The 12,290-nt window shown below is 33.6% G+C and overlaps 1 protein-coding gene across 6 annotated transcripts in view; it reads right to left on the bottom strand.

Annotated features, from left to right (window-relative positions):
- The window catches only part of phactr4b (phosphatase and actin regulator 4b), a 44,232-nt gene that overhangs the window by 18,236 nt on the left and 13,706 nt on the right, over positions 1-12,290 (bottom strand). For 3 of the 6 annotated variants that reach the window (XM_087813123.1, XM_087813124.1, XM_087813125.1), the window contains exons 4-6: positions 4,077-4,241; positions 2,589-2,669; positions 1-25 (exon numbers count right to left, since the gene is read on the bottom strand). The exon at positions 1-25 is cut by the window's left edge and continues 419 nt beyond it. In XM_087813123.1, the coding sequence (XP_087669249.1) occupies positions 1-25; positions 2,589-2,669; positions 4,077-4,241 (271 nt within the window). Of the gene's footprint in view, positions 26-2,588; positions 2,670-4,076; positions 4,242-7,754; positions 8,184-10,522; positions 10,713-12,290 lie in introns of those variants that run through there. The other 3 variants (XM_087813126.1, XM_087813121.1, XM_087813122.1) reach the window with 2 other exon arrangements.

The following is a 12,290-nucleotide window of genomic DNA, read 5'->3' on the forward strand; positions in this document are numbered from 1 at the left end:
TGCTTCAGGTGGTGAGACTCGCCATCTGTCAATCAAATGTTGGACAAGAATACATTTTTCACTGTTTTTCATCAACACCTGTCAATCACTGTCGTCAGAACATTGAATTACTTTTAATATTTGAAATGTTTTTTTATTGAAATGTTGTTTTTTTTAAGATTTTTTTTTTATTTTAAATATTAAATATTCAATAATTTGTATATCGAAAGTTTAATTTTGTTTTAATTAAAACTGAATAAAACATTTTTTATATTATTTATTATTTAATTAATGAATCATTTTATAAAATTATTGGTGTATTATCTTTTATTTTAATAAATAACTTTATTAAATCATTTGTATATTAAAAGTTGAATTTTGCTTTAATAAACGGAATAAAATAATGTGTTTATTATTTTTATTTTAATGAATATTTTTATTAAATATTTTGTATATTGAAAGTTTAATTTTGCTTTAATTAAAACGGAATAAAATAATGTGTTTATTATTTTTATTTTAATAAATAACTTTATTAAATAATTTGTTTATTAAAAGTTTAATTTTGCTTTAATAAACGGAATAAAATAATGTGTATAATGTTTTTATTTTAATGAATAACTTAATAAAATAATCTGTGTATTCAAAGTTTTATTTTGTTTTAATTTAAATTGATTAAAATAAAGTGTATATTATTTTTTATTTTAAGGAATAAATTAGTAAAATAATTTTATATTTAAAGCTGAAATTAGTTTTAATTAAAACTGAATACAATAATTTGTATATTGAAAAATTGAACTTTTTAATACACAAAATATTATTATAAAAGTTATTCATTAAATAAATAAATAATATAGAAACGATTATATTCAGTTTTAATCAAAAAAAAATTAAACTTTTAATACACAAATTATTTAATAAAGATATTCATTAAAGTAAATACAAATATACACATAATTTCGTTCAGTTTTAATTTATTTAGTTTAATTTATTTAAAAAAAACCATTTTGAATCTAGATTTTATTATTATTTTTGGAATTAGAACATTAAACTGTGTAAAAAAAAATGAACATAATTCGTTTTAAAAACAATTCGATTTTTAAAGTGTTATTACGAACTATTATGAAAACTTCAATATAGAATTTATAGAATGAAATAATCAATAAAAACGAAGATAGAAATGATTGAATTCTATTGTAAAAAAACATGTTTAAAATTCTTTAAAATAACAATATATAACAATATTCTGATCTACTTTTTAAAGTGTAATATTATAACATTTTAAAATGGAGTTTATAGCATTAAATATTCAATAAAAAACTCTTTCAAACCTAGAAATGATTGAATTCTATTGTAAAAAACATGTTTAAAATTCTTTAAAATAACAATATATAACAATATTCTGATCTACTTTTTAAAGTGTAATATTATAACATTTTAAAATGGAGTTTATAGCATTAAATATTCAATAAAAAACTCTTTCAAACCTAGAAATGATTGAATTCTATTGTAAAAAACATGTTTAAAATTCTTTAAAAGAACAACATATAACAATATTCTGATCTACTTTTTAAAGTGTAATATTATAACATTTTAAAATGGAGTTTATAGCATTAAATATTCAATAAAAAACTCTTTCAAACCTAGAATTGATTGAATTCTATTGTAAAAAACATGTTTAAAATTCTTTAAAATAACAATATATAACAATATTCTGATCTACTTTTTAAAGTGTAATATTATAACATTTTAAAATGGAGTTTATAGCATTAAATATTCAATAAAAAACTCTTTCAAACCTAGAAATGATTGAATTCTATTGTAAAAAACATGTTTAAAATTCTTTAAAAGAACAACATATAACAATATTCTGATCTACTTTTTAAAGTGTAATATTATAACATTTTAAAATGGAGTTTATAGCATTAAATATTCAATAAAAAACTCTTTCAAACCTAGAAATGATTGAATTCTATTGTAAAAAACATGTTTAAAATTCTTTAAAATAACAACATATAACAATATTCTGATCTACTTTTTAAAGTGTAATATTATAACATTTTAAAATGGAGTTTATAGCATTAAATATTCAACAAAAAACTCTTTCAAACCTAGAAATGATTGAATTCTATTGTAAAAAAACATGTTTAAAATTCTTTAAAATAACAATATATAACAATATTCTGATTTACTTTTTAAAGTGTAATATTATAATATTTTAAAATGGAGTTTATAGCATTAAATATTCAATAAAAAACTCTTTCAAACCTAGAAATGATTGAATTCTATTGTAAAAAACATGCTTAAAATTCTTTAAAAGAACAAAATATAACAATATTCTGATCTACTTCCACACACAACTGGGTTCAAAGCTGAAGAAGGATTCGTGTCCAGAGAGAGTTCCTCTGCAGCAGCTGTAGCTTCAATAAACAGAACGTTGGTCTGAAAGCTGTTGAGCTTCAGGGCAGCATTTGTTCCACTTCAGCTCCAGACACGCTTCCTCAGCGTTGCTCAAGAACAAGGGCAGGAGACGTTGCTCAACTCTCCAGGAATTAGTGCCAGACACCTTGTGTAAGGTGTGGGTCTGTTGGGACACACAGGGCTGGACCTACCGTGGTCTGGATCCTCCTTGAGAACGCCCTGCTCGATGAGCTCCTGCCGCGTCCTCCTGGTGGACATCTTCCTCTCCAGCTCTGCAAACACATGGATCTGTTCAGACTAGAGTACGAGTCCAGGTTAACACCTAAGAACCAGCAGCTGCTTCGTCAAGACGTTCAAACGTCTCCATGTACGGCTGGAGAGCATTCTTGCTCTAATGGCTACGGTTGGAAAACAGATTTTGGTCATGTAATGTGGCTCATCACCGGACAGTTTAACGTCAAAGTGATGTTTCTGTTGCTATGGTGACCTTAAGGGTTGTGAGAAAATATCGATACACTGAACTCGGTATGTTTTTTTCACAAGATACTTTATTTATATTCAACTGTATCGATTATTTCTCTTAATCTTTTCAAATCGTTTTTATTTCAATCGTGGTTATTTTATGATGTTTACTTCAATAAAGTGTCTGTAAAATAAAAATAATTAGATTATTATTAAAATAACATTTGTTTAATTCATCAAACAATTTGATTCAATATATTTCAATATACTTAACCCTTAACCTTATCTCTGGGTCAAGGTGACCCAAAGGCCTGAAAACAAGTGTGTTTGTGGTATCCTTTGTGTTGTCTCTGGGTCCAGGTGACCCGAAAGCCAGAAAACAAATGTGTTTGTGGTATCCCTTATGTAGTCTCTGGGTCAAGGTTACCCGAAGGTCCGAAAACAAATGTGTTTGTGGTATCCCTTGTGTTATCTCAGTGTCAAGGAGACCCGACGGCTTGAAAACAAATGTGTTTGTGGTATCTCTTGTGTTGTCTCTGGGTCAAGATGACCAGAAGGCCTGAAAAAACAAACGTGTTTTTGGTATCCCTTGTGTTGCCTCTGGGTCAAGGTGACCCAAAGGCCTGAAAACAAATGTGTTTGTGGTATCTTTTGTGTTGTCTCTGGGTCAATGTGACCCGAAGGCCTGAAAACAAATGTGTTTGTGGTATCCCTTGTGTTATCTCAGCGTCAAGGTGACCTGAAGGTCTAAAAAACGAATGTGTTTGTGGTATCCCTTTTGTTGTCTCTGAGTCAAAGTGACCTGTAGGCCTGAAAACAAATGTGTTTGTGGTATCCCTTGTGTTGTCTCTGGGTCAAGGTGACCCAACATCCATAATAAATATTGTTATATAATACTTGTATGAATAACTGTGTACTTTTTGTTTCTAGTTCAATTATTTATTGTGTATTTTGTGATGGAGAATTATTACTTTTTTGTCTTTGTTTTATTTTGAGGCAGAAAAATTAAGTTTTTGTAAGTATTGGAAAAATGTAATTTGTATTTGATGAAAATATTGATACTGTAAAAACCCTGAGTATGTTAGAATCAGCTAAATTCCTAAAACTCCCTCGAACCGTGTGAAACAAGTTGTACAAGTAAACGTTGGTTTCGTTTCCAGAACCGAACCCAGAACCAGCGCAGACTCTGGGCTGAAAAACGAGACCCGGTCACCGACCTTCCGACGTCTCCTTGAATTTATCGCTGCTTTTCTTCTTGCGCCATTTCCAGGGCTTGAAGATCTTGCCCAGGGTGGAGAACTTCCCCTTTCGTTTGGGGGTGCTGTCCCCCGCGGAGCCCACCTCTCCCACCATGGCGCTGTGGTGCTGCTCGGCCTCGTCATCTAAAAATAACATCGGGATCAATTAAAAAACAATCTTGGAGCTAAAATTAAACCTAAAGGAAAGAGAGACGTCACGTCTTTTTATCGTCACGAGTCAGCAGATGTTTTTCTGCTGACACATGCTCTCGAGGTGGACGCGATCACTATCTGTCCTCTGGAGGGTCCGTGAAGGCGGCGGAACAAAAGAAAGAAAAAAGTCTCGACACAAGCTTTTAAAGAAGTGTCAGACGCCTGAGAGACTCCATAACTGCTATTTTGCTGCCATGGAAACGCATTTCTGAGCGCGGTGATTGACAGGCGGACGCGGCGAGAAGCCGAGTGTAAAACAATGTATTTTCCTCTCAGCTGCTGCTTTCAGGAGACATAATATTTACCAGAGGAGAGGGAACAGAAAACACACTCGGGGAGGCGAGAAAACACGGAATGTTTCTCAGACAAGGTGACTTCACAGGAAACGATGGACATGGGAAATAAAAAAAGTTATTTTTCGGTCCCTCTTTACTAAATTATTTATTTATATTTAATATATGTACTAATATAGAACAACAGCCACTTTAATTACAAGTGATAATTTCAATCTCTATAATTGTGTACAAGAATATGTGAAATAATGTAAACAATACGCTGTTTTAATAATATCAACGTTTGCAAAAACAGTCGTAGCGGCCGTGTGTTGCTACGCTAAAATAAAATAGTTACATTTTTTATTTACATTTAACGTGCAAATATTCACAGCATTTGTTCCTTCTTGTGTTGCATTAAACTTCTGGCCATCCGCAGGTAAAGCGAGAATATAATACAGACTGAGGACGAGAGGATACAGTGAGTCCAGCAGCTTTTAAAGCTGATGTTTGGACATATTTTGGTTTGAAAACAAATGAAAGCAGTTACGACTTCGTCAAGAGTCATGTGGTCTGTAAATACTACAACAGCAAAGTCAAGTACTGGACAATACTACAAATATATCCTTGCTACTACAGTATCACAACACCAGAGTCAAGTATTGGACAATACTACATATATAAGTAAGTAAGTAAGTAAGTTATTACAGTATCACAACACCAGAGTCAAGTACTTGACGATACTACACATATATACTTGTTACTACAGTATCACAACACCAGAGTCAAGTACTGGACAATACTACACATATATACTTGTTAATACACTATCACAACACCAGAGTCAAGTACTTGACGATACTACACATATATACTTGTTACTACAGTATCACAACACCAGAGTCAAGTACTGGACAATACTACACATATATACTTGTTAATACACTTCTCAGACAAGGTGACTGGTACTAATATAGAACAACAGCCACTTTAATTACAAGTAAATAATTCATAGTAATCATTTCAATCTCTATAATTGTGTACAAGAATACGTGAAATAACGTAAACAATACGTTGTTTTAATAATATCAACGTTTGTCAGTCGTAGCGACCGTGTGTTGTTATGCTAGTAGCACTGTGTTCTAGGTAAAGAGTAACTGGGAGCATAAATAAACACAACAGCGTTAACTATTGAAGCGACAAGAGTTAATAAACAACGACACACAGAACTGAAAAGAAGAAGACAGGATAAACACCAGGGCAGCAAAGAGATAGCACTGGATGCTAAGCTAACTAGCATTGATTCTTTAGAACTAAAAAAGTGTTTTATGTTGTTTTTCAAGAATACACTTCTATCATTCCATGATAGGAAAAACAAAAGAAAAGAGAGTATAATTTTGAACAAAAAACTCTTTACATTTGGCGCAAAAGTGCTAGCATAATTTAGTGTTAGCATAGCATCACATTCATAGGGTTAATAATGCTGACTCACTTCCTTTAAATGCTGTAACCCTAAAAGTAACATATAGAAAATTATATTGTAAAACTAAACAATTAAATTATTTTATTTGATTCAAATATAAATCATTAAAACGTTTTGGGGGAAAAACATTAAACATTTTGATATGAAGGAGGTTTTTATTTTTAATTTATTTTGACAAAAATATTAAAATGATAAAAAAGAGAGAACAGTTCTAAAACATCCATTTTATTTATAGTGTATATTTAAAGTCAGATGAGTACTGAAATGAAACAGCTTGCCAACCGTCGGAACCATCGCTACATCAGCTTCACAGTTTAAAACTCTGACCTCATTCTAGTCGAGTGTAGTAAAAGGGCCGTAAAAGGGCCCCCAGGCCACACTTTGCCGATGTCTTCAGTAGCTCCACTAGAGCTGAATTTATTTTTAAAGTAAAAAAAAAATGAAAAAAGAACTCACTGACCTCAACTTGTCAGTTTGTTTTCATTTGATACCTCTTTTTTCACGATACTGTGTCGATATTCATCTGAAGCTACTTCTTTGATGGTTTGTATCTCAAACAAGTGTATACAACAACATATTTACGTTTTTATTTACATTTAACATGCAAATATTCGGAGCAGTTTTTCCTTCTTGTGTTGGATTAAACTTCTTGCAATCCGCACTAAAGCGTCAATAAAATCCAGCGATGACTGAGGACGAGAGGATACAGTCGACTCTTTAAAAGCTGATGTTTGTACATATTTTGGTTTGAAAAACAAATGAAAGCAGTTACGACTTCGTCAAGAGTCATGTGGTCTGTAAATACTACAACACCAGAGTCAAGTACTCGACAATACTACACATATATACTTGTTACTACACTATCACAACACTAGAGTCAAGTACTCGACAATACTACACATATATACTTGTTACTACACTATCACAACACCAGAGTCAAGTACTGGACAATACTACACATATATACTTGTTACTACACTATCACAACACCAGAGTCAAGTACTGGACAATACTACACATATATACTTGTTACTACACTATCACAAGACCAGAGTCAAGTACTGGATAATAATACACATATATACTTGTTACTACACTATCACAACACCAGAGTCAAGTAATGGACAATACTACACATATATACTTGTTACTACACTATCACAACACCAGAGTCAAGTACTGGACAATACTTCACATATATTATTTTATGGTTTATATCTCAAATTAGTGTATAAAATAAAATAGTTACGTTTTTTAATTACATTTTAAATGCAAACATTCACAGCTTTTTTTCCTTCTTGTGTTGCATTAAACTTTTGGCCATCCGCAGGTAAAGCGTAAATAAAATCCAGCGATGACTGAGGACGAGAGGATACAGTCCACTCTTTAAAAGCTGATGTTTGGACATATTTTGGTTTGAAAACAAATTAAATCAGTTACAACTTCGTCAAGAGTCATGTGGTCTGTAAATACTACAACACCAGAGTCAAGTACTCGACAATACTACACATATATTCTTGTTACTACAGTATCACTATATAGGGTATGGTTGTCTCTATATTGTGATACATATCGTTTGGACTTATTCTCGACAATACACACGCTTCGAGCTAGTGTGTATTGTAAAACCTCTTAACGTCGCCCAACTTCTGACAGAAAAGCATATTAAAAAAAAAAAGTAAATTCTACCTGAAAAAGGGGGATTAAGGGTCCAGCTTCCACGGCGGCGGGGCCTAAAGCAGCATGCCATTGATATGCAAGCGTCATTCACGACCAAATCAGAGTTCCAGTAAATCTCTTAAGCATCTCAACAACTCCAAAGAAAACAATCGATGAATAGATCCAGATACTAGAAACCTTCAGTCTTCCCGGCGAGGACCAGGAGCAGGAAATGAATGAATGAATGCGTTCACATCCCGAGCAGGATGCTTCCCAGATAAACGCTTAAAAAACGTCGTATTCCGTCAAGAAACGCTCCAGTTAAACGGGAACGAAGACGGTCGGCGGAGGCTGAACAGCGACGTGTTTCAGCAGCGAGGCGTGCGACTCTGTGCCTGTCACTGACGCTGACGACGACAATGGAACTGAAGGCAAAAAGACCGAAAAGTAGACGAGTGTTTGTGTTTGGAGGGGGGGGGTCAGCGTGGAAACAGAGGGAGGAAACAGCACTCCACCCTGGTCCTGTGAGTGAAAACAAAGACAAGCTCTTCCTGTAGATCACATAGTTGACCGTGCAGCTCATGGAAATACTATTCTTCCAGCAACCATTCACGACGTGACACGCGTCAGCCGATGTCGCCCATTCAGCGCGACTCCGTAATCGCTGCCAAGATAAGGTGGACCGGTCAAGAAACACGGAGCCCCCCCAAAAAAAACACCCACTAGAGGGTCCATGTTCCCCCTCTGAGTCAGGTGAGTCTATCGCAATACGCCGTCCCGATGCTATCCACCAGTTTTAAGCAGTTTGTAAAATTTGATTTGTAGTTTCACTTTTGAATTTTACAATACTAGCAATACTAACAGTAATGCTAACAGTAAGAAACAAACATATGTGCTGTTTTTTTAAATGCATTATATTATATATATTCCTCTTTTTTTTACGATTGTAAAGTCCCACTTTTTAAGCAGTTTTAATAATTTGATTTGTAGTTTCACTTTTGATTTTTACAGTACTAGCAATGCTAACAATAATGCTAACAGTAAGAAACAAACATATGAGCTTAAAAAAATATATTTTGGTAAACTGCAGTTCTTCTAAACTTAATTTCTAGTTTTCACTTTTGAATTTTACAATACTAGCAATGCTTATGCTATATAATGCTATTACATTGTATATTGTATTTTTTAGGATTTTTTCCAAGTTTTAAGCAGTTTTCCGAATTTGATTTTTAGTTTCCCTTTTGAATTTTACAATACTAGCAATGCTAACAGTAATGCTAACAGTATGCAACAAACGTATGTGCTGTTTTTTAAAAGTATTATTTATATATTGTATTTTTTATGATGGTTAACTTACAAGTTTTAAGCAGTTTTCTGAATTTGATTTTTAGTTTCACTTTTGAATTTTACAATACTAGCAATGCTATCAATGATGCTAACTGTATAAAAAATATCTGATGTTTTCCAAATGTTATAGTTCATTTGTTTCTATTTAGCGTAAGGATAGTGACTGATCCTAACTGCAACTTTCAAGCAGTTTTTAAATTTTAGATTTTGAGTTTCCCTTTTTAAATATTAGTTGATATTGATGCTAACAGTAATAATAATAGTTAGCAACAAACATATCTGCTGTTTTCTAAATTTATCATCATTTTTTCCCCCCATTTTGTATAAGGTTAGCCATTGATGGTAACTACAAATTTTAGGCAGTTTTCTCATATGATTTTATTTCAGCTTTTTTAATTTTAAATTGCCAGCATCGCTAAGAGTGATGCCATCAGTTAGTAACGAACATATCCGATAATATCAAATTGTATATTATTTGTTTGTTTTTATTTTCCACAAGAGTACGATTGATCCCAACTACAAGTTTCAAGCCGTTTTCATAATTAGATTTTCAGTTTCCCTTTTAAATTTTAGATTGCTATCCATGCTAAGAGCAATGCTAACAGTTAGCAACAAACATATCTGCTTTTTTCTAAATTTATCATCAGTTTTTTCCAATTTCTATAAGGTTAGCATTAACTTGGCAGTTTTGATATTTTGATTTTTAGTTTCTTTTTTTTAATTTACATTGCTGCTAATGCTAACAATAATGCTACCAGTTAGCAACAAACAAATGTAGGGTTTTCTTAACGTATCTTTTTTAAATATTTAGCCATTTTCTATAATTCCAACAGTTAGCAACAGACGTACAGTATCTTGTGTCGTCTACATGTTATAATTAATGTCTGGAACACGGAGGCGTGTCAACGACGCCCTCTGACCCCCCAAAAAAAAACCCTCCTGGAGGGACCGTGTTCCCCCTCGTCGGGTCACAGAGTCAGGTGGGATTTAAAGAATATTCCCTTCCGAGCCGTCCTTATCGCTTACGTAATAATCCCTCTTCTGTGGGGGGCCACAGTTGGGAAATACCTCCGACCACAGTATTAACTCCTGGAAGCCATATTTTGAAATCCAATCCCTCGAGTGACGACACGAACGGAGGTTTTTTTCGATGTCGAGAATTGAAAAAAGAACTTAAAGCAGAACAAAAAAGAACGTGCAGCTCCGGCATCAGTATGTAGCAACACAGCTGAGATTTCTCCACATGATCCCGGTGATTTAACATTCCTCACTGTGGTGCAAAAGTGAGGGGAAGCGAAGGGAGAGGAAGAGAGGGGGGGGGGTGCATAACTGATTGTAGTACAGCCAGCCCTCTGTCTCGCTCACGGTGCTGGAATGTCTTTTCAAAAAAAAAAAAAAAAATCCACTTTTAAAAGTGATTTGACAAAGAAAACAAGCGAGCGTGGACTCACCGCCGCCGCCGTCGCTCCGCTGCGGGACCTGAGCCGAGGTCCCGTCAGTCCGCAGACTCTGGCCCATGATAGAGCCCCCCCGGGGGCCTCTCTACCTGTTCCCCCCCCGTCAGGACCGTTAAGAAGCAGACGCACCTGCAGCCGGTGAGCTTCTCCCGTCTGGATCTCTCTCTCTGTTGTTATTCCCAGATATTCCTCGGAGCCTACCAAACTCCCTCGTTCCCTCCCTCTATCAATCTCCTTAAGAAATTCCCTCCCTCCAGGAGCCGGACTCCCTTCGCTGACCCTCCCCTCCTTGGCTCTCGGCACAGGTCAGCGTTCACTGACAGATGCCAACCATTCCTGGGAGAAAAGAGATGTTTTCCATGTGAAGCGTGGACGCGCTGGTATGTCTGTGGTGGAGGCATGTTTTCAATCATCAGCTCTTCATCAAACGTCAACAGAACATCAGTTCTTCTCACACTTGTCCAGCAGCTCCACAGACATGGTTTCTCAGCACCAACAACAGCTTTGGAGAAACAGTAAAGTCAAACTTCCTTAAATCTTCACCAAGACTCCGAAAGTTCCATTTTTTTTTTAAATCATCGTTGCCCCTACTTTGGTGTACAACAGTTTAAAAACATAAATAAACCCCAAAACTCTTTCTCTCAACAACCTCTCCAACTTCTCTTGTGATTTTTTAATGTTAAAATAATTTAGGTTGCTATACTAACTACAAGTTCTAAGCAATTTTTTGTTTACCTCTGCATGAACAACAAAAAGTTCCTTTGTTGTGTTCACAACACTGGTAAAGTTTCTCATTCTGATGACCAGGATGCCAACAAGTTGACAAAAAACATATTGAATGTTTTCTAAACTACATTTTGAATGTCAACATAAAACTTTATTGATAACCCATTCATATTAATGAGGCTATTTTCTTTTCCTCTTAAATTGCAGATAAATATATAATTTATATTTTGCATAACGCTAGCTGGTGATGTACTGTATATGTGCTTCATATTCTAAGCAGTTTTTTATTTATTTGATTTTTAGTTTTCTATTTTTATAAGGCTAGCTATGCTAACAGTGATGCTAACAGATCGTGGAGTTTGTTATTAGCTTGCTGACTTCTTTTTTTTTCTCTTTTGCTAAATATCTAATTTAATATGTCTATTATATTTCTAGTAAAGCTGGCATCTTTGAAGTTTTTCAACTGTTTAATAAGTTTTGCTAGTCATCTGTGAGTTTGCCTGTAATGCTAACAGTGATGCAACACATTGATCTGGTCTTTTCTAAATTTTAATAATTGTATTTGATTTTAAATCAGCTTTTGTCCTTTTTCTAGCAAAGCCTAACATTTTTAATTATAAAATGTCAATTAGATTGCTTGTTAAGCTATCTTTTTTCAAGTTCAACTATTTATTAACTTTTGTTATTTATATGCGAGTTTACCTGTGATGCTAACAGTTAGCAATTAATATATTTGAAATGGTCCTTTTTTAAGCAACAAGCTTTTATATTTTTTACATTTAACCTTATTTTAAAAACGTTGAGTTAATGAAGTACAAAAAGATATATTTTCAGTTTTTAGTAATTGACTGATGAAACATTTATTATTTATTTGGAATTAAGTTTGTTTGTGAAATATTTTAAAATATAATGATGAATAATAGAGTTTATAATTAACAATCTCTGTATATTTATCAGCAACTCATGTCTTTCTAAGCATGTATATGGTATATTGAAATGCTTGAAAACAGCGTCTAAAGTTAGTTTTCCCTAAAGA

This window comes from Callionymus lyra, chromosome 17, assembly GCF_982586985.1.
Source record: "Callionymus lyra chromosome 17, fCalLyr1.hap1.1, whole genome shotgun sequence".
In the NCBI taxonomy this organism is placed as follows: domain Eukaryota; kingdom Metazoa; phylum Chordata; class Actinopteri; order Syngnathiformes; family Callionymidae; genus Callionymus; species Callionymus lyra.